Source organism: Arvicanthis niloticus, chromosome 15 (genome assembly GCF_011762505.2).
Source record: "Arvicanthis niloticus isolate mArvNil1 chromosome 15, mArvNil1.pat.X, whole genome shotgun sequence".
Lineage (NCBI taxonomy): Eukaryota > Metazoa > Chordata > Mammalia > Rodentia > Muridae > Arvicanthis > Arvicanthis niloticus.
Genome location: NC_047672.1, coordinates 56,756,448 through 56,780,230, shown reverse-complemented (window position 1 = coordinate 56,780,230; position 23,783 = coordinate 56,756,448). Strand labels below are relative to the sequence as shown.

Genomic DNA, 23,783 nt, shown 5'->3' with positions numbered 1-23,783 from the left:
TAACAAAGTAGCACATTATTGAAAATTGCAGGCTGGCATGGTGGTGCACGTCTTTGATCCTAGTATTTGGGAGGCAGAGGCAATCGGATGCCTGTGAGTTCAAGGTCAGCCTGGTTTACTTAATGAGTTCCAGAACAGCCAGTGCTACAAAAGGTACCCTGATTTAAAAACAACAACCCAAAGCAGAGAGAGAGAGAGAGAGAGAGAGACAGAGACAGAGACAGAGACAGAGACAGAGAGACAGGGAGACAGAGAGAGACAGAGACAGAGAGACAGGGAGACAGAGAGAGACAGAGAGATACAGAGAGAGACAGAGAGACAGACAGAGAGAGACAGAAGAAAATGCTAGGAGAATATATTTCAAATGTTCTTATAACAAAACATAAGTTTGTGAAACAACGAGTATATTACTCAATTTAGTCATCCAATAATGTATATGTATTTCAATATCACATTGCATATCATAAATTCATATTTGCCAATTAAAAGTAAAGACTTAACTGATAGATTATAGAGGTAAGTGTTATGCAGAAGGCAGGGGGAGACACTGCCCCCAGGAAGATTCTAGTGAGACTATGAGGACAAAAACAAATTGCATATTTTGGTTTGATTTTATTTTGCAGATGTTATAGAATAATTTCTTGACAACACAGAGGGAAGAGTAAAAAGAACCTTATGTATCCATTGCACAGAAATATTCAAGTGAGGCTCAGCCTTGTTTTTCTTCTACTATTCTCCCTTCCCCCACTACACAAAATTATTAAGAGTTGTATCTATAAGTAAATTAAAGGGGAAAAAAAGGTGATACCAAAACCAAAATCTCTCGCAAACTTCAAGATCTTAAACAATTTTAATGTCATAAGCAAGAAGTCCTCCAATGGAAAATCCAAGATAAAAAGACACCTTTTCTATGCTTTGCCCACTTCTAAGTTGACCTAAATGAGTGGGTGTAATTGGTATTGTGATTTTTTCATTGATCCCATACTCTATGTATAAAGAATTGCTTTCAACTCGTCCCTGTAAACGAACCAAAAGGTCCTGGACCTTTTCCTCTTCCCATACTTTTCCAGTATGCCACCAGGAATTAATATCTGATACCTTTTCAAAATTTTTATCAATTTTTCCTTTGTGGATGAGTCTGTTCCTACTGTTACCTTTCCCAAGAAAGAAATATGCAATTGGTTGCTTTGTGCGATACATGCGTTTATATTGCCCCCTGGAAGCATTCTCTAGTGCTCGAGCATACTTTTCCATTTGTTTAGAATCTTGATCTAGTTGTTGATTTTCTGGCCAGAATAAAAGAGAGGCTAGAAAGTAAGGTTCTGGAAATTGGTAAGTCAGTGCTATTGGTTGCAGGATCTCTCGAAGCTGTTCTTTCAGCTTTTTAATGGGCTTTATTAACTTGGAGGTAGGGTTAATACAAGAGAGAACGATGCTGGCCAAGATAAAGTTTTGCTTTTCCTTTTGTTGGGTTTTGATAACACTTTGCTCAAGAAGGAAAGTGTATTTGTTCACGATATCTTCCATGGCGCTCACAGCGTCTTCTGGACTTTTGATAAGATATTCTAAGAGTCCAGAAAACTTGTCTGCTTTTAAAGCTTCTAGGCTTCTCCGAGTCCTTTCTACTTGTAGAGGTAAACTGAGCTTTGATCTAAAATTTTGATTTTCTAATTCTTCCAAGGGGCCAAATATTTCTACATACTTCTTAAAGTATCCAGCCACCTTTCTCCGGTTTTTCGCCTCTTCATATTGCTTTATATTGTTTCTGGGTTTAAGAAGGACAAAGTAATCATCAAAAAAATCAAAGGATTTTTTCAAAGAAGACTGCAGGTTAGTTAGATAAGGAATAAAATTCTTGAGTGCAGACTTAAACTCACTTAGGTCCCCTGGGATATCACCATTTCCTGATATAAACTTGACCATATCTCGTTTAGATAGTTCATTTTTGTTGTTAAAAAAAGGAATGAGTTGGAGCATCTGGATGGTGTAGAGGCCGACTTCTATCTCTCCTTGATAACCAGCTATGTTGTAAGTATCGTACCTCCTCTTTGACTTCTGATACAACCTTTCCTTCCCTTCGTATTCTCGGTCTTCGGTTTGCCGTTGAGAGTCTTTGAAAGCATTTGACGCATGTTCAGCTAAATCTAAAAGTTCAGTTAGCTCGTTCACCGAGATAATCCCATTTTTCATATTATCATCTATCCACCATCTTATTTTACTTTTATAGACTTGACCTAGTGTATCTGAGATGTAAGAATTATTAGGCTCTATTTTTCTTGCTTGTTTTGCCCAATGTAGAGCCTTTTCAAAGTCCTTCTCTTTAAGGTAGAAATGTCTCGCTAAAGCTTGGCAGATGAATGCATTGGGGTTGAACCTACGGGTAGCTTCACATAACACAGCTTTAACTGCATCATTTCCTTCGTCTTTATGTAAAGCTTCAATGAATGGAGAGAACCAGTTTCCTGTCTCACCTTCATGTTCATTGCGCTGTCTTGTGAGCAGCAGTGTTTGCACGTCTTGGGAAAATTTGTCTTTTCCTATACCAGTATTGTAGAATAGATTTTCTGTTAACATATCCATCACAATTTTACTTTTGTTCAAGTTGTAGCTTCTCTTCAGTTCTTCCAGTGAGAGAGTGGCAATCAAATGGTGAATGATGCGCACACCACAGTAACTCCCGCATTCGATCACCTCGGATTTAATTAGAATTGTGGAGTAGGTACCCATCTTGTCTTCGAACTTTTCTGTCCCCCAGAAAGCCTTCTTGTTTGAGATTCCTAGGAAATGCTCACATTGTGAAAGGGAAATGGTAGTGTCAGGTACAAATGCATTAAGGAGAGCCAGGAAAGCAAAGAGCTTTGCCTCCTTGGTGGTAACATTTTGCCCTTTCAGAATGTTCCTGACCACATTTTCTATGTACTCTTTGTTAAAGTTGGTTTTCATGATCATAAAAGAATAAAAATCTTCAAAGTTTTTATGTTGTTCTTTGATTTCTGTCAGCTTCAGCTCAAATGCTCTCTGTTCTTTGGGAGAGAGTTGCTGTACTAGGGCAACGCTGTCTGACATCTTTGCACTTTTCTCAGGATTTTGTGACCTTGTACAATTTAGAATGATCACTAGAGGCTTCTCATATCGAATGTGTTTGTTAGCGACAGCAGTTTGGATGGAGGTCTGAAGAAGGTAGACATTGTCTTGTTCTTCAAAATCATCAACGAGGAGCAGCACAGGCAAATACTCCTGATGGCTTGTTGCTCCGTAAGTGATCAAATTTGTTACCTGTTCTCCAATTTCTGAAAAGTCCTCTGTCTTATTTTTCAACACAGCACATCTGAATTTCTTCCTTAGTTCCCAGAGAATATGCATGGCCAAAGTAGTTCCTCCGCAGCCCGGATGGTGGTACAGGTGAATAATTTTTGCACATACCGGCTGAGAAGAGTCTGCCCATTCTTGAATCTTTTTTTCAAGTTTCGCATATTTATCCCTTTTGACAAATGATGAAGAATAATTTTCAGAAGAAAAGTAGAAGTTCCACCAGGACACTTTGCCACCCCTGTAGAAATCTTCTTCTTTGGATGTCTTGAATTCAAGCATTTTCTCTTTATCTTTCTCCAAGAGTGTACCTTCACATTCATTTTCACAGAGAACTTCCAAGGCAGTCATAATTTCTTCTTCCTTTTTCAGAAGGACAGTAGACGAACCAACAGATGGCAAGAATCGCTTTGAAGACTGAGTTAAAGATTTTAATTTAAGAATAGTGCCATTTATCTCTGCAAGATTTAAAGTAGAAATGCTTTGGCTTGATAACTCATCTTGCTGTCTTGATAATCTTGCTTCAAGTAGGTCTTTCCATACCTGATATATCTTTGGATGTACACAAATACACAGTATATTTTCCATTCCTTTGAGATCTTGATAAAAAGCACAGAAAGTCTCAATAAGGGGGTCTCTTGGGTCTTCCACAGAAGAGAGTAATAAAAACACTACCAGAAACTTCCCTCGTGGCATTATGTCATCACGTGTAAGAAATGAAATCAGTCTCCTGACTTCAGAAGCTCGCTCTCTTTGCCAGGATATTGGATCTAAGGGTTTGTATTTGTCACTCTCTAAGTCTAACCTGCCATTGCAGAAAATCCAGCTGGGTTGTTGGTAAAGATTCAGACTGAAAATCTTCTCACTGACTCTGGTTTCTCCTTCTATATATTGGCTTGGAACGTGGAGGTTTGCTACTCGGCTTCTTTTGAAAGCCTTGACCACACCATTGCTCTCAGATTCAGGATCAAACTCTAATACAGCAAACCATTTAATTTCCTTCAGGAAATCTACATGTTTGGTCTGATGTGGATGACATTTATTTGTTACAAGAATGTACCACTCGTAGTATGAGTTATCTAACAGATCCTTATTTCCTGTCAACAGCTCAATTAGCTTTTGCCCCTCTCTGTTGTTTTCATTTAGTTTTACTTTAGATTTTTTTTCTGCTTCTTTCCTAGATTCTGACAGTGCTTTTAAGTCTAATTTAAAAGTTTTGAAATCAGCTTTATTCCCTATGATGTCCTTACTTCTGGGTCCATTTCTCACAAAGACTGAGTAGTTTGGAGCTTGTTGCCATGCTTGATTCTTTAAACATTGCATTTTGATTTGGAAGTAGTCTTCTTTACATTCTGAGTACTGTGGAATGATATCTACTTCAATAACAAATCTGTTAGATGGAGTACTATTTGGCAGTAAAACTTCCACAAATCTTGGCTCTCGAATGCACTTCTTTGCTTGTTGGACTTGATGGACCTCAAAATATTGAGCTATAGTCAGATTGAAGTGGTCAATGAGGGCATCTTTAGTGACAGTGGTGAGCTCCACGCCAACAATCTCTCCTTGGGGTTTGTCTTTGACTCCGAAATGAATGGTGCCATTAGTACGTGAGTTCATACAAGCTGAAGCAAATCGGAAGACTTCATTGCTAAATTTCATCTTTATGTCCTCTTTTGTGGCTGTCTCTGTGTTTGTCAGGGCTTTGAATTCATGTATTGGGTCAATGAGATTGAGTGGTCCTGTTTCAGGCTGTAGGATGAAATGTAATTTGTAACGGTACGGATTACTGAATTCATTGAAAGGATATGCAATGCATGTTGGCCCTGGAGATGACTGCTTATCCTGTTGAACTGTTCTATCTCCCACCAGCTCATGTTTTTCTGATTTAGTACCTTTAGCCCGTGGACTTGCTGTAGGAGCATCAGCTTTATGTGAGTTCCCTTCTGGACTCACTGCAGAGGAATCAGCCTCCCGTGAGTTCTCTTCAGCTCTTTGGTTTTGCTTTGAAGTCTCTCTACTTTCTGTCTGGGTTTTAGAAATATTCTTACTGCCTTTTGTCTTCTTAGGTGTCTGAGTAAAATGTTTTGAGGATGTTTTCTGCAATTCTTTGAATAGCTCTTCTATTTGGATAGCTGGCCCGTGGGTTATGCCCATTTCAACAAGATGTTTTTTATTTAACCACTTCAAGACTGCTCCACTGACATCTTGTGCCATCAAGATATCCCTGTGCTTTTGGTCAATTCTGTGACTTTCTAGCCACAGGTTTACATCCTCTTTTGTCCAGTCATCTGTGGCTTCTGGAAGGTTGAGTGTCTCTGCCATTCCAATTAGCTGTATAGAGAAGAGAAAAAAATTATGTTGTAGTTTATAAGTGAAAATGTGAAGCATTCCATTTTTAAATAGGTAAACTATAGATGTCACAACATTTGAAAAGTTTTTGACACCAGCTTATTCTGTATCAACCAAGAAAAATACCACCAAATACAAATGCACAACACTTAGCCTTACATGAATTATAGCACGTTATTTCCAGTTCTCTTTTTACTTTATATACTAAATGTATGTTGGGGATCCTGCCATTCATAAATCATGCTTTTTATGGTTGCCACTTATAACATGTGTTTTCTGTATTATTAAGAATATTCAACTCTTCTATATAGAAGAAAAGTATGCGTTGTAATATGGTTTAATCTCAAATCTGGGGTTTCTTTCCCACCCTGGATCATTCAGTTCCCAGCAAAAGACACAAAACCTTTATATTTGTGATAAGCCTTTAGAGCACTCGGGCTGGGCAGATCTATCCTCTGAGCTGTTAGAATCTACTTCTCCATCAATAACCTTGAGTTATAAATTGCCATGCTTTATCTGGATTGCTCTTAACTCCAATTGACTAGCCCTCATTGCCATGTTTTCATGACTCACCTACCCCATGGTGTCTTCTCCTCTCTCACCTTCCCTTCCTCTCAAGGTCTCCTCAGACCCCAAGCCCAGGACCTGAAACCCCATGTACCTCTCTTCTGCCCAGATATAGGCCAACATCTTTATTCAACCAATAGTTTTAAATTAAGGATCAAAGTCACATAGCATCACTTGATGTAAACGTGGATTCTCTACTCCCTGAGGCAACCAGGGACAGTATTTAGCATTACAGTATATAGTAACAGACCAAACCTCAACAAATATGAAACTAAATCTAGAGCTAAGTATAATTTCTTTAACTTGCTGTGATAGAGCCAAAAAAAAAAAAATGAGTGTTAAGCACAATTAGAAAGTAGAATAAGCAAATATTAATTAAAGAGTAATGATAGACATAAAATACTTAATATTTTGATGTACTAATTGGCTTCCCATTTGGTAAACGACTCTGTTGCTTTTGTGTCATCTACTCAGAAAATATAAATCCTAGGGTGGATTATCAAGGTACTTGACCTTTAGCAGAGGTTAGGCATAGTTACTTGTCTACATTTTTCTGGTTAGAGAAAGTGTATGCCATTGACTGAGAAAGTTTTTCTATTATTGAATCCCATTGTACAGACCTAAAATAGTAACACAGAAAGAGAGGTAGGTTTCAATAGTTCAGACAAGATGAAATTGGATGCATTCTGGCTGGTATTATCATAGGCATGTTTCAATATTTTAATCTAATAGCAAAAGGAGATTATTATATGGGCATAAGTTATATATATATGGTAAAATATCTAGAGAAACCATTTTAAAAGCTATAAAAATAATACATTAAAATATTCATACAAATGTAATAGACCAATTCTCAAGTAACTCAGAAGAACACAGAACAATAAGATAGACAGAGAAAATTTGAGAATACAGAGAGCACAAAAGCAGGATTGACTTCTAACATATCAATAATCACTTTCACTATAAATATTTTATATATGGAAATTAATAACACTGAGTTGGTAGGTTGGATTAAAAATATGACCATACTACATCCTGTTTATATGATGTCCAATTGAGATGAACACATTGAAAATAAAAGTATACATAGATTTATATCATTCAAATATTACATAAAAACATAGAAGTAATTATACTAACTAGCTATAAGGTAGCAACAGACAAAGTAGATAACAGTATAAAGAAAATAATCACAGACTGGGGTATTAAGTATTGATAATAGGTCACCCAACAAGATGTCACAGAATTCCTAAAGGTATTTGCACTAGGCAGAACTGTGGCGAAAGGTGTGATGTAAACACTGATAGGATTTTGCAAATCATGTATAACTGAAGGCTTTAATACCTTTCTTTGTCTTAACAGTTGATACAATAGTTAAACAGGAATAAGAAACATACAGAAAAAATTAACATTACCAATTGAACATCATTATCAATCAATAGGCTCTAAATTGCATTTATAGAATACTCCAAGAACAACAAAATGCCATTAGTAATAGTCAAGATTTTCTATTTCCTAAATTATAAAGCAAACTTAAATAAATTTAAAATACTTGAAATCATATAGAATGCTTGCCAAGCACAATGTCATCTTTGAGATGTTAATGCACTCATTTAATGAAGTTTGGTATCTATTTTATGTGAATGCACGTGGTGGACACAATTGTCAGTTTAATGGATTTTTAGATTTACTATAGAAACAAATATTGGGACATTGTAGTAATTTGAATAAGCCTGGCTCCCTTACAGGTTCATATATTAAAATGCTCAGGGAGTGACACTATTTGAAAGAATTAGGAGGTGTGACCTTTTTGGAGAAAGTGTGTCAGGAGAGGGGGAGATAGGGGGTAGGCTTTGAGGTTCTTTTTTTTTTTTTTTTTTTTTTTTTTTTTTTAAATCCACGATTTTATTTGTGCTGATGCAGCTTCTGGCATACGCTGATACATGGCAAAGTTCAAATAACTTCACCCTTCCTTAAGCAAGTGGTTGCTCACATTGAGGGACCTAGAGCAGATTCTTTTGGGGTGCCCAGCCTGGGTAAGTTCTTCTGTTTCTTGTTCCAACCTTGGTTGGGCTCATCCTTTACTACCTCAGCATTGTTAGTTGTTCTTGCCTCCGCTCATTGCCAAATGCATGCTCATTTATCATGTGCCAAGAACTTCTAAAACAGCTCTAGAGACACGCTTACCATGTGCCCCTGTTGTTGTGAGATCTCAGGAAGCTCCTAGTCAGCTTGGACTTGGGTCCAGAAATTAGGATACATGGAATGTTGTGAGTGCACATCTTACAGGTCAGATGCGACCATGCAGACTCGGGCATTCCTTAAGGAGTCACGATGCTAGGGCTGTTTTAAACAGTTCTCTTTTTTTCCTTTTTTTTTTTTTACAGTTTTATTACAGTTTTATTTTTATTACAGCTCCTCCAGTTTTATTTAAAACCAAGGAAACAAGTTTTACTGCATTATGTCCTGCCCTGCCACACCCTGACAGAGAACTACTCAAGCTCAAAGAATAAGAATGCTAATGCTGGTCCCATGAGGGCTGAACACCAAGGGGGAGGAATTGGAGGGTGGGGAGGGGGAGGGGGGCGTAGTTGGGGGCATATCCTTGTGGAGGCAGGAGGGGGGACGGGATAGGGGGTTCCTGGGTGGGTGGGGGGAATGGGGTGAGGGGATAAAATCTGAAATATATTTTAAAGAAATTTAAAAAAGGAAAAAAAAAAAAAAAGAAAATGCATTAAGTCCCCATTGAACCAGAATGGCAGATGACACTGGACAAGGCTATAAGTATGAGTATAAATGTTATTATTAGCATTCTTATTCTTTGGGCTTTGAGGTTCTTAAAAGCTCAAGCCAGGTCCAGTGGGGTGACTATTATTGGTTGTCAACCTGATTACATCTCAAATGAACTGTAATCAAGTTATGGATTATTATCTTAAAAGTAACTACAATGCATGAATGAATATACAATCAAGTACAACTATGAGAGATGTATTACTTGGTTTAAAGTAGTCAATCTATTTCTAGTCCAGATTTTTGAGTAGGAAGACACACCTTGCCTGCCGGGCGGTGGTGGCGCACGCCTTTAATCCCAGCACTTGGGAGGCAGAGACAGGTGGATCTCTGAGTTCGAGGCCAGCCTGGTCTACAGAGTGAGTTCCAGGACAGCCAGGGCTACACACAGAAACCCTGTCTGGAAAAACAAAAACAAACAAACAAAAAAAACCCCAAAAACCAACCAAACAAAAAAACAGACTGATAATAAAGTCTGAGTTACTTGACGTCTGTGTAAAGACACAGAAGAAGAACGCTTTTTCTTTTTGCCTGCTTACTATTACCTTGCTAGCAAGTTCATTTCTTTCACTGACATTAGACTATACCTCTGTAGGATCCCAGCATATACTGAAGACCAGCTGAGACATCCAGCCTATGGACTGAGCATTCTTGGACTTTCCATTCTCAGACAGCTATTGTTGAATTAGCTGAAATACATCCTGTAAATCATTCCAATAAACTGTGTGTGTGTGTGTGTGTGTGTGTGTGTATGCATGTGTGTGTATGTTCTTTGTAGCAAACCATCCACTGCAGTCTCTTCTTCCTCTCTGCTCCCATTCCCATTGATCATGCTTATCTTTTCCTACAGCCTTCCTCCACTGCCTCATCCCTTTGTCCCAGCCAACAGCACCTATAGTTACTCCCTGGAAATCCTCTGGCCATGGTGGCCAGGGAATCAGGTAGGTGATCATCACTTTCCCTCCTCTTCTCTAATTATACTCATATCCATTTTTACCACCAGCTTTGTAGCAAAAAACCTGCTGTGGCTTCTTCTCTGCCCCCATATCCGGGAGTCTACATCAATCCCGGTGGCACACCCAGCTTTCCTCCATTTTATGGACTCTCAGCCCTTCTAGCTCATCCATATTTCTTAGTGTCAGCTCCTAGTACCAGGAAACAATTTCTACCCTTAGTGGCCACACCTGGATTTCAGAAGCATACCCACCCAGGCAACCTGTAGACACCACACTGTCCAAAGAATCCAAAAGAACAAAGGAAAACCAGGAATGGAACTCCCATGGAACAAAGACAAGACCTAATATCAGCATAATGATCCCAAACCCAGATGCCCAGATACCAGCATAAAAACAATAGCAGCCTTATTACAGTAAATAATAACAGCCAGGAAAATATGGCTCCACTACAGCCCAACAGCCTTATTACATAATAGGTCCTGAGAAATGCAATATAGCTGAAGTACACGACAGGACTTCAAAATAGCTATTATGAGCATGGTTCAAGGACCTTAAAGAGAAGATGAACAAATCCCTTCATGAAATCCATGAAAACATGGAATGAAAATGAAATGAAGAAAATAGTTCAAGATATGAAAGTGGAAATGGAAACCTAACTGAGGAAAAACTGAAAATGGAAAATGTAAGAATTCATCTAAGAAGCTCAAGGCTAAGCTTGACCAATAGAATACTAGAGATGGAAGACATACTCTCAGGCTTTGAAGAAAGAAGAAAGCAATACCGTGATGAAAGAAAATGGTAAATATGAAAAATCCAGGCACAAACATCCAGGCAATCTGGAACACTATGAAAAGACTAAATCTACAAATAATAGAAATAGAGGAAGGAAAAGAAACCCAGGGAAAAGGCAGAGAAAATATTTTTAACAAAACCATAGAAGAAAATTTCCCTAACCTAAAGAAAATGGTGTCTATCAGGGTACAAGAAGCAAACAGAACGCCAAATAAACTGGATCAGAAAAGAAACTCCCCATGCCATATAATAATCAAAACACTAAATATACTGAATAGAGAATAGTAAAAAAAAAAAAAAAGAAAGAAAGAAAGAAAGAAAGAAAAGAAAAGAAAAGAAAAGAAAAGAAAAGACACTACAAAAAAGACCAGAAAACATGTGAAGGCAGACCTATTAAAGTAATACCTAAGTTTTCAATGCCGACTCTATCTATCTATCTATCTATCTATCTATCTATTTATCTATCCATCCATCCACTTTACATCCTGATTGTGTTTTTCCTCCCATTTCACTCCAGTCCTACCCTTACAAATCCTTCTCCCCATTACTACCTTTCTTCCCAGAGAAGAGATAGCCCACCTTGGATCCTGTTCTAGCCTGGGACATCCAGTCGTAATAAAACTAAGTGAATCTTTTCCCATTGAGACTTAATCAGGAAGTCCAGTTAGGGGAAGGGGATCCAATGACAGGCAACAAAGTCAGAGACAGCCTCTGCTCCAGTTATTAGGAGACCCACATAACGACCAAGATGCACTTCTGCTACAAATGTGTAGAGGGCCCTAGGTCCAGTCCTTGCACACTCTCTAGTTGGTGGTTCAGTCTCTGTGAGCCCCCATGGGCCCACGCCAGTTGACTTTGTAGGTCTTCTTCTAGTATTCTTGACCACTCTGGGTCACTCAATTCTATCCACCACTCTTCCAGAAGACCCTGTCCCCAGCACCACCTGATGTTTGGCTGTGAGTTTCTGCATCTGTTTCCATTTGTTGCTGGATGAAGTCTCCCAGGAGACAGACTAGTAAGTAAGCTTACTTAAGCTAGTCTAATAGTTATCAATGGAGACTCTTAAAGCCAGAAGTTCTTAGAGATCGCAGATGCCAGCCCAGACTACTATAACCAGCAAAATGTTCACTAACAATAGATGAAGAAAGAAATACATTCCAATATAAAACCAAATTTAAGCAGTATCAACAAGAAATAATCATCTCAGACCAGCAAATTTAAAAGAGGGTGGGTAGTGGGGAAGCCACACCAGAACAACAAAACAATGGTGTCTTATTTCATATTATGATTACTGTGATAAAATGCCATGACCAAAGCAACTTGGGGAGTAGAGGGTTTATTGAGTTAACACCTCCATATCATCATTCACCAATGAAGGAAGTCAGGACAAGAACTCAAACAGAGCAGGAACCTGAAAGAAGGAGCTGATGCAGAGGCCATAAAGAGTGCTGCTTACTTACTGGTCTTGCTTCTCATGGCTTGCTCAGCCTGCTTTCTTATAGTACTCAGGATCACCAGCCCAGGGGTGGCACTACCTATAATGCACTGGACCCTCCACCATCCACTATTTAAGAGGATGCCCTACAGGTTTGCCTAGAGCCTGATTTTATGAAGGCATTTTCTCAATTAAGCCTCCCTCCACTCTAGATGACTCTAGTCTGTGTTAAATTGATTTAAAACTAACCAGCAAAAATGGAAACCAACAAACAGTGCTCATATATAATTTTCAATATCAGTGATTTCAATTCCACAATAAAAAGACACAAACTAATTATACCTGATGCAAAAACCAGGATTCATCCTTCTGCTATATCCAAGAAACATACCTTAACATCAAAGATATACATCACCTCAAGATAAAGAACACAAAAAGCTATCCCAAGCAAATGGACTTAAGCATTAAGCTGGAGTAGCTATTTTAATATCTGAAAAAAAAAATCACTTTGAACCAAAACTATCCAGAAGAGATCAGGAAGGACACTACATATTCACCAAAGGAAAGATCCACCAAGAAGACATTGAACATCTATATATCAAACACAAAGGCACTCAAGTTCATAAAAGAAACACATATAGCTAAAAACACATTGACTCTCACACACTGTGAGTAGGTAACTTCAATACCCTACTACCACCAATAGGTCATCCAGTGAAAAATGAAATATTGAAGCTAACTGGTATCATAAACCCAATGGACCCAACAAATATTTATAGAACATCTCATACAAACCTTCTTCAGCAAGTATTTTACCAAATACCTTCTTTGTAACACCTCGTGGAGCTTTCTCCAAAACTGACCACATACTCAGATAAAAAAAAGTCTCAACAGATACAAAAAAATTAAAATATCACCCTGTGTTCCATCTGACTGCCCCAGATTAAAGCCGGATGCCAACAACAATAGAAACAAGGGGAAGTCTGCAAACTCATGAAAACTGAAAAACTCACTACTGAATAAAGAATGAGTCAATACAGAATTAAGAAAGAAATTAATGACTTTTTAGAATTGAATGAAAATGAAAGCAGAATGTATCGAAAGTTATGAGACACCATGAAATTAATACCAAGAGGCAAATTCATAGCACTAACTGCTTGCATAAAAAACAATTGGAGAGATCTCACATACATAACTTACTAACATACATAAAAGCTTTAGAACAAAAAGCAATCATGTGCAAAAGGAGAAGATGGCAAGAAATAATCAAACTCAGGGCTAAAGTTGGACACCTTTCATCACCAAATGAGGCTTCCAGTGCTGAGAATGGATTATATTTAATCAAGTTGTTGGTCAAAGGAGCCTCAAGAGAACAGCCCCAGCTGTTGTCAAGGCTATTGGTTGTTCTTCACAAACTGACAGTAAAGCTCTATTGTTGAAGAAATCTCCTACATAATTTATTGAACATGGAGATGTTAGACTAGTGTCTATCTTTAACCTTCACTTCTAACGATGACCTGTCTGTAAGATGAACTAGTGCAATGGTGGCACAAAGCAAGTGGGAGTAAGCATTCATTTAAGCTGGATGCCATTTAGGCATTTGGTGGGACACTGAAGGTTGCATTTAAGGCTTGCTTCATGAGAAGGAATCTATCCCTGACACTGCTTGAGTGGCCAAGAACCTAAAACTAGATAGTCCATGGACCCAGGGAATAACCTAGTACTTATATTCTGCTAAAGGAATGTAACAATAGAATGACACCCAATGGCATTCTGCTATTCTTATAGATCAGTGCCTTGCTCAGCCATCATTAGAGAAGCTTCCTCCTGCAGTAGATGTAAACAAATAAAGAGACCCAGGGAAGGACAACATACAGAATGAGAGATCTTGGAACCCTCGGACCTAAATGGGATGTTTCTATAAATTCCCGTCTCTCATTGTTCAGGGAAGAGGAGGCAAGAAGATTGCAAGAGCCAGACGGAATGTGGGACACCAAAGAAACAAGCAGAACCGATGAACATATAAACTTACAGAAACCGTGGCAGCATGTATAGAGCATACAGGAGTCTGAATCAAATGAGGTTGCAGTGCTGAGAGGAAAAGTGGACACAAGCTCCCATCTCTGACCCAGATGCTGTCTCCAATTAATAACAACTTTCAAATGAAAACGTAGTTCTCTCCAGTGAAGGTTCACTGGGGATACCAATCAGTCAAGGACAGTTCCCGTGCCCAGCAGTAGATGACCAATACAAAATGGACTCAATTGGCATCTTCGCAGGTTCTTTGTCTCATAATATTTTGTTAGGACTTTTTTTTTTTTAACTTAGAGGCCCTTTTCTTCTATGTGTTTTTTATGCTTTTTCTTTGGCTCATTTGCTTCTGTGTTTTGTTTGTTTGTTTGTTTGTTTGACCCTATTCTGGTTTGTTTGTTTTTGTTTTATCTTATTTATTATCTACACTAGCTGGTTTTGTGTGTCAACTTGACATGAGCTGGAATTATCACAGAGAAAGGAGCCTCCCTAATGCCCCCATGAGATCCAGCTTTTTCTCAATTACTGATCAAGGGGGGAGGGCCCATTGTGGGTGGTGCCATCCCTGGGATGGTAGTCCTGGGTTCTGTAAGAAAGCAAGCTGAGCTGGGCAGTGGTGGCACACGCCTTTAATCCCAGCACTTGGGAGGCAGAGGCAGGAGGATTTCTGAGTTCGAGGCCAGCAGGGGCTACACAGAGAAACCCTGTCTCAAAAAACAAAAACAAACAAACAAAAAAAGAAAGAAAGCTGAGCAAGCAAGGGGAAGCAAGCCAGTAAGTAACATCCCTCCATAGCCTGTTTCAGCTCCTGCTTCCTGACCTGCTTGAGTTCTGGTCCTGACTCCCTTTGTTGATGAACAGCAACTTGGAAGTGTAAGCTGAATAAATCCTTTCCTCCCCAACTTGCTTCTTTGTCATGATGTTTCTCTGGAATAGAAACACTGACTAAGACATTATCATTCTGTAGAAAGGATGTGGATTCAATGGGAGGTGAGGTGTGAAAGATCTTGAAGTGGCTGTGGAAGGAAACCATAATCATAATGTATTGTACAAAAATATCTATTTTCATTAAAAGAGAAATCAAGAAAATAAGAGAGGTGAGAAGAGTGATAGCATATTAATAAGGAAAACAATCCTTTGAGATGAAATAGTATTGTAAATATTTATGGACTAAATCTTGAAACTTGTAATCATCTGAGATAAGCATTAAAGGTGTGAAGATCAAGCAAATCCTGACATGGTAATTGTAGGTGACCGGGCTGGTTAAGTTTTTTGTCAACTTGATACAAATTTACGGTCATGTGGAAAGAAGGAACTTTGGTTAAGAAACTTTTTCTATTAGATTGGCCTGCAGGTAAGTCTGTAGGGCGTTTTCATTATTAATGATTAACATGGGAGGGGCCAGCCCACTGTGGGTGGTAACACCCTTGGCCAGGCTGTCCTATGTTGTATAAAATAACAGATTGAGTAAGTCATGGGAGGTAAAGCAAAAAGCAGTGTTCTTCCATGGCCTCTCCATCAGTTCCTGACTCCAGGTTCTTGCCTAAGTTTCTACCTTGGCTTCCCTCCATGATGGACTGTGATTGGAATCTCTGACTTTCCTCAGTGATGGACTGTGATTGGGGTCCCTGGCTTCACTCAGTGATGGACTGTGATTGGGGTCTCTGACTTTCCTTGGAGTTGAGTTGTGATTAGGATGTATAAGCCAAATAAACCCATTTTTCTCCCAAGTTATTCTATGTCATGGTCTTTATTACAGAAACAAAGCAAAACAAAACAGCAACCCATTGGCCCACTATCACATCTAGATAGTCCTTCTAAACTGATATATTTAGCAAAGAAACTCTGTAGCAAAATTACACTTTGGATCTACTGTGTTCAACAGGAGTCTCCAGGACATTCTTCTGAATAGAGAGAACACATTGTTCTCAGCAGTATGTGAAACCTGCTCTACTTTTTTTTCCCACTCTAAACTACAAATTAGCCTCGATCCTTTCTTGCTATACTTCCATTCCTCTTCATGGGTTGGGAATATTTACTCTGTGCCTTTATATGTAGAAGCATATAAACCTTTTCTTTCATTTGATAGCACTCACAGCTAAATGACTGCCTTGAGTCTTAGATCCTTTGAAATTGTTGGAACTGTAACATCCTGAGGACATTTGAAGTTTGCATACATTGGGCACGATGAGATGACTATGAGCGCAGGGGCACCAGAGTGGAATATTGTGATTTGAGTGTGAAATATCTGTCACTGCTTCATGTGTTTGGACATTTGATCCCTAGCAGGTGGCACTGTTTCGGGAAGTTGTGGAATATTCTGGGCACGGGACCTGGCTGGCAGATATATGGCCACATTAGAGGAACTAGCCAGTCTCTGTTTCTCCCCAAGGTCTCTTTCTTCTTCCTGGTATGCTGATTTAACAGAAAACTCTCCTGACTATGCTTTCCCTACTATGAAACCTTGAACTAAGTCCTCCTCGCTCAGCTGCTTTTTGTCAGTTTGATCACAGTGGAATTAAAAGTGACAATACAAACTACAAACCTAGAGTAAGCATCACACAAATGGGGAAAGTATGAAAGTATTTCCTTTAAAACAAGAAAATGAGGCAAAGGTGTTCACTCTTCTCACTCTGACTCAGTTCAGAACTATCTAGATGGGAAAGTGGGCTCAGGAGTCACTGTTTTGTTTTGCTCTGTTTCCCTAATAAAAAGCATGACAAAAGGCACCTTGGGGAAGAGTAGTCTTATTTGGCTTACACACCAAACCTAGCCCATCACTGAGGGAAGCCAGGGACCCCAATCACAGTCCATCACTGAGGGAAGCCAGGGACCCCAATCACTGTCCATCACTGAGGGAAGCCAGGGACCCCAATCACCATCCATCACTGAGGGAAGCCAGGGACTCCAATCACCATCCATCACTGAGGGAAGCCAGGGACCTCAATCACAGTCCATCACTGAGGGAAGCCAGGGACCCCAATCACAGTCCATCACTGAGGGAAGCCAGGGACTCCAATCACCATCCATCACTGAGGGAAGCCAGGGACCCCAATCACAGTCCAACACTGAGGGAAGCCAAGGCAGGAACTTAAGCAGGAACCTGGAGTGAGGAACGTGTGGAGGCCATGGAAGAACACTGCTGTCAATATACTGTTGAATGTCTTAACTAGAGCAATAAGACAGAAGGAAGAAAAGTGAAACAAATAGGAAAGAAAAAAAAGCAAATTATTTCTAGGTGACATTGTCTTGAAAGATATTGGGACTGCTCCAGAAAACTCTTAGGTGTAACAAATACTTTTAGCTAAGTAGGAGAATACAAATCCAACATATGAAATTTAGTAGTTTTCCTATATACTAATAATGAACATGCTGGGAAAGAAATCAGGAAAATAGTACATTTCACAATAATACCTTAAAAAATGTCCATGAATAAATCCAACCAAGAAGGTAGAAAGTCTCTAGAATGCAACTCTGAGGCACTGAAGAAGACAAGAGGTGGCAGTGGTGAGTGAGGAGAAACCCTTAAATAATGTTGGGGGGAATAAGAACTATTTAGTGACTATGGAAATCAGTATAAAGTTTATTAGAAAAATGAAAAATAGCTCCAAAATCTCACCTAGATATACCACCTCTGTCACATAATGAAAAAAAATTAAACTTAATATAAAACAAAAATTTCAATATACTAATATTTAATATGGTAGTTATCATAATAGACAAATTATCAAATTACCAAGATATCTTTCTTCTTATTAATGGATAACAAATTTGTTATATATATTTATATACATGTATATGATAGTGAAATATTTAGCCATGAAAAAAATTATGCCATTTGTAAACAATGTGTGACACTGGAGACGGTCAAGCTAAGCAAAGTAACTCAGAAATGTCATAGGGGAAAGGCAAAGTGGAGGAAAGTTACTCACCTCATGTCAGTCAGGAAGCAGAGAGGGAACCAGAGGGGAAGACTCTGGTAGATGAAATAAACTCTTCAAAGTATGCTTCCACTAACTACCATCTTCCAACAAAGCCATTAAACCACAAATCAATCAATGGATTAATCCATTTATTAGGTCAGAGTCTGCAGGATCCATGCGTTTTTCAAGACACAGCATTTCTGTAGACTGCAGGGGACCAAACCTTCATCACATGACTGCAGGGGACAAGCCTTCATCACATGAGACTTCAGGAGGTATTTTATATTGAAACCACAACACAAAACAACTTTCATAAATCTGAGGAGAATTTTTCTGAGTGAAAAAAAACAACAACCCCTAATGTCACAGTCTGTACAATTCCATGAACATATATGACAAAGCCGTGATAACAGACAACATATTAATAGAGTTAAGCAGAAGTGGTTATGAAAGAGTGAGCATAACTGTAATAACCAACAAGGGAGATCTTTGTGTGTAGCCTTTGTGTTTTGAATGAACAAATGACAATGTGATGTATTGTAACACTAAAAGATTATGTCATTAGGAAACCTTAATAAAAGGTAGATCGACTATATGATCACTTCTCACAACTGCATGCAGATGGTGGTAATCACAAATGAAACTTAAATTAAAAAAACCCACAAAATTACAATGGCATACATTAAAGAGAAAACATTTAAAATTGAACAGCAATGAAAAATGTTGAGTATCAAAACTTCAGAAAGAGCACCAAAAATATTTGTAGAACAATGGTTTTATAAAAATAGAACAATAATTTAGTGAGCTTGGAGAACATTACAGTAAACTTAAGTGGGGAAGAAAGAGGGAAAATATTTAAAAGAGGAAATTTAAAAATGAAAAGACGGTCACAGCAGAGACGCTCAACAAAATCCAAAATGGTACTCAATAAAAGCTAATTGACACACATGTAGAAGAATAAAAGAAAGCTAGAAGATCGTAGCAATACCAGATGCTGCAAAAATTAAGTGAATAAGAGGTTATTACAACCAACTCTACATGAATAAGATCTGAAAAGTGAGATGGAATACGTAACTTACCCAAACTGTCTGGAGACACAGTGCAGGGAGTCCTGCCGCCCACGCAAGGTTATAGGTCACAGAGGTCTCTGATGTTCTCACTGTGTCCACAAGAAACAACATTAATGAGTTTAGAAAACTTATATCTTCAAAGTTGTATCTGAAGATAGCTGACACAACAGGAGCTGCATGTTAAAATTCCAGGGATGCAAAGCTGTCTCCTTATGGGAATTTTGGGCAGTTTGCTGGTTCTGGGTTGGCAATGAGGACAAGCTAGGTCTAGTTGGAGGACGGTAACCCCGTGGGATTTTTGAAAGTCACGTGGGTGGATGCAATAGCTCGGGGTCTGCAGCAGTTCCAAAACCTTAGCCAGCTGCACACATTCATAATTAAACTGCCTGTGTCATAATGTTGAAACATTGAATTCTCCTCTACCATGCAAGGAACTGCAACAGCAAAATTCATACACACCTCCAACAACATCTCAGTGTTGATGCACACAAACCACCAAGAACAGTTCAATAGCACAATCCTTAAAGTTATATATTCCAAATGAGCAAGTGTCCTATCCCAGAAGCCTGTGCGATGCCAACACCTTCTACTTTACAGGTCATTATAGCAACGTTTATCACTTGATTGGCCTTGTTTTAAAGCAACATTCTACCATTTATTTCCTGGGGAAAAAAGTACATAATTTATTATATATCCTGTTTCTTCAAATCTCAACTTCATATGTATAAATGGCCAGGTAGGCACACTACTTTATATAACTACATAATATTTTCATTTATTTAGTATTGCTTAGAGTAGAAAGGGAAGATTCTGAATGACACAGGCATTGAAAGTGCTATCTTCTCTGTGTGCAGCAGCCCACCTTGGCCTGGTCCAAGCCAGTGGTGAACTTCTCATCTTTACCATTACAGTTTTCTATCTCTGCTCAATTAACAAGTTGAAAAGCAAAACATCTCAAGAGCATCAATTTCCACATCTTTTGTCTGCATCTTCATGGAAGAAAGTTATGGACTCAACAGAAGTGACCCAGGCATGATGAAAGAGATATGTAAATGACAGAGTACTGCTACTTCTGGTCTGTCACCATTTCCTCCTGTACTCGCGGTCTCACGTGAGTGAGGGGAAGGAGGCAGGAGAGGACCGCCTTTACTGATATTATAGTTGTCTAACACCTGATCCCATTGCCCAATAGTTACTCTCATATTCACATATACTCACATACAACTGTCCAGTTCTGACCCTCAGCCACTCACTCCTGTTTTGTGCTACGCTGTCCAGCCACCTCTGCTGCTCAGTCACTCCCAACACATGATGGCCTTTTGGCTGCCTGGTGTCCCCAGGCTCTGATTACAAGCCCATGGCTCTTATGCAAAATCTTATCAGGACACCAGGAGTCACCCTAACTTCATCAGTGAAAACTTCTTCTCATAGTTATTATACATATGTTGGTCCCCACCCATCTTGGCATAATAGTATAAAAATACAAGATAGAGTCATGAGTCAGATGGATTATTCATACCTGGGCTACATGCCACAAAAATATCAGAGTATAAAGTTGAGGGTGGGAGGCAGAGAGATCTGGGCTGAAATATTTGCTTGAGAAATTAAGCAAATGACATCAAAGGGATGGATTTTCACTATTTTCACTCCCAGCTTATGAAACTGAGTAGGTTTCACCTCTCACAGTGCTTCCTCTAAAACAGTGGCTCTCAACTTCCCCAATGGTGCAACCCTTTAATACGGTTCCTCACAATGTGGTGACACCCCCCAGCCATAAAATTATTTTTTTGCTACTTCATAACTGTAACTGTGTGACTCTTATGAAATATAAAGTAAATATCTATGTTTTCTGATGGTCTCAGGCAGCCTCTGTCAAGACCCACAGGTTGAGAACCTCTGCTCTGAAGCTTCTCTTGAGTCTTGATAGTTGTTCCTTGATTCAATCATTTAAAAACCACAGAAGAGGCCACTTGGGGAGAATCTATATGCCACTGTAGTACTGTTTTTTTTTTCCAGACTGTACTGTGTTCTAAAAGGTTTGCACAAACCCTAAAATGTGCTGCAGGATCACACATATATAAAAAACCCTTAGGAAAGGAAAACAGAAGGAAGACTAATTAGGACTAAAAATAAGTGATGTGTGTGTGTATGTGTGTGTGGTGTGTGCTTGCAAATTCTTTTTCTTCTTTATACTGTATAAGCTCATAAGCAATTTTGGGGATACTTTAAAATACACCCGTGCACTCGTGCACGCGCGCACACGCGCGCGCACACACACACACACACACACACACACACACACGCACACACACACACTTGCATTGTAGGGTTTGTCAGTTTTTTTCAAAGAAGGTCTTCATTCAATAACGTTGTTTTCCTAGGCCCTTGAATGATGTTTGGGGGAAAAGAATCAGACCTCAGCTCCTGTTTCTTACCAAGCACATGAACCTTCCAAAACTCCCCAGCAGACACTCTATGGGCATTCTGTTTCTGTCTCTCACACATGGACTTCACACTAATGTCCAACACACTATCAAGGACTTCATTTTCTAAACTGCCTGTTCCTTAGTGATTGGAGGACTATGTTTTACACTAATGTAAACATTAAAGTGTTTTTTTTTCCTTCCTGAAGATGGTGTTTTTCTTTGAGGGATATTAATAGAATTGTGCCTAATTTTCAACAACATCTTTAATGGAATGTCATGACCACAGTATCATTTACAGCAACACATAGTCCAGAAATTCTAAGCTCAGAAAATTATCAGCTTTATTTTAAAATATACCTAAACTTTCTAACCTCAAGGTTTATTTTTTCAATAAACTGTTCAGTAAACTGTTGCTGTAGACGCCAATAACAACGAAAATTATAGGAAAGAAGAAATTTTATACTCACCCAAAGTTTCAAATTTCTTCTATGTGAAAAAAACCTTTTAAAAGGAAAAAAAAGAAAATCTTGTCCATTTTGATGAAGAAAATGTCTGGTGTCTGTATTCTCTTCCTCCTGAGATGTCAGAGAAAAACAACTTCATTTAGTCTTCTTGTAAGTTTGAGTAGTCTGCTTGTCTACCTTGATAGCAGATCAAACCGGCTGAGAAACACCAGGGTGTAAGGGTGTGGCTGGTGCTGGCGGGGTGTAAGGAAGTGAAAACTGCTTCTGTTTCAGTTTCGATTCTCTGATACAGAAAAGGAGTCCTGAAATGCTTGTTTTCTCTTTTGCTGCTCTTTAGTACCAACTATGCCACCCTCTGGTTTGTTTGGGTAAAGCCCAAAGACTTAAAGTCTGAGATTCCCCCCACCCCCACCCCCGCATTAATTAATTAATTTATTTATTCACTTTACATCCCAATCAATCAAGTCCCTCGTCCTGGTCCTCCCCCCACAGTCCCTCCCCCATTTCTCCTCCCCTTTTCCTCTGAGAGGATGGAGTCTCCCCTCCACTCTGCAGGGCTAGGTGCATCAACTCTCACTGAAGCCAGACAAAGCAACCCAGTTAGGGGAACAGGATCCACTGGCAATCAAGATTTAGGGATACCCCCCCCAAACCCCCACCAGTCGTTTGGGACCCACATGAAGACCAAGCTGCACATGTGCTATATATAGGAAGGGGCAGGGGGTAGGTCCAGTCCATGAATACATTGTGGTTGGTGGTTCAGTCTCTGAGACTCCCCAGGGGTCCAGGTTAGTTGACTCTGTTGGTCTTCCTGTAGAGTTCCTATCCCCTCCCCCTCCCTTAATCTAATCCTTCCCCCAAGTCTTCCATAAGACTTCCCAAGCTCCATCTAGTGTTTGGCTGTGGGTGTCTGTACATGTTTCTGTGAGCTGTTGAGTGGAGGCTCTCCTCTCAGAGGATAGTCATGCTAGGCTCCTGTCTGCAAGCATAACAGAGTATCATTAATAGTGTCAGGGATTGGTACTCTCCCATGGGATGGGTCTCAAGTTGGGCCAGTTATTGGTTGGCCATTCCCTTAGTCTCTGCTTCATCTCTTTCCCTGCATTTCTTATAGACAGAACAAATTTTGAGCCAAAAGTTTTGTGGGTGGGTTGGTGTCCTTATCCCTCCACCGAGAGTCCTGCCTTGCTATAGGAAGTGTCCACTGGAGGTTCCATATCAGAAACCTGCTAGGAGTCTCAGCTAAAGTCAACCACATAGACTCCTGGGAGTCTCCCCCATCCTAGAGATGCACACATGTCCCAGTCCTCCCCAGCTGCAGATTTCCATTCATTCTCCTGTCCCTTGGGCTTCTCTCCTGCCACTCCTGACACATGATCCTGAATGCACCCTTTCCCCTCCCCATCTCTCTTCCCACCCAGTTCCCTCCCTCAATCTGCCTCCTATCACTACTTTATTCCTCCTTTTAAGTGAGGTTCAAGCCTCCTTCCCCCAGTGTAAGAGGAGTTGCTGATGTTAAACCCCTATTCCCTAATTGGTTCTTGATTTGTCAATAAAAAAAAGCCAGGAGCCAATTGCTGGGCAGAAGGTACAGATGAGACTTCCCAGGTCCCAGGTAGAAAAGGAGATGCAGGGAAGGAGAGAGAGACTTTTCTGCCTTGCTTTGGAGGT

The 23,783-nt window shown here is 39.5% G+C and overlaps 1 protein-coding gene across 2 annotated transcripts; it reads right to left on the bottom strand.

Moving 5' to 3' along the window:
* Window positions 1-599: 599 nt before the first annotated feature.
* Window positions 600-22,414, bottom strand: Samd9 (sterile alpha motif domain containing 9). Of its 2 annotated transcripts, XM_034519312.2 has the most exons (3): window positions 22,116-22,414; window positions 19,232-19,311; window positions 600-5,640 (listed from the first exon to the last, which is right to left on the bottom strand). In XM_034519312.2, exon 3 carries the CDS (start codon window positions 5,629-5,631, stop codon window positions 841-843), a length of 4,791 nt encoding a protein of 1,596 aa, XP_034375203.1. In that variant the 5' UTR covers window positions 5,632-5,640; window positions 19,232-19,311; window positions 22,116-22,414; the 3' UTR covers window positions 600-840. The 2 variants fall into 2 exon arrangements, with proteins under 2 accessions (XP_034375203.1, XP_076769181.1); XM_076913066.1 differs by lacking the exons at window positions 19,232-19,311; window positions 22,116-22,414 and adding an exon at window positions 18,162-18,599.
* Between the last annotated feature and the right edge of the window lie 1,369 nt (window positions 22,415-23,783).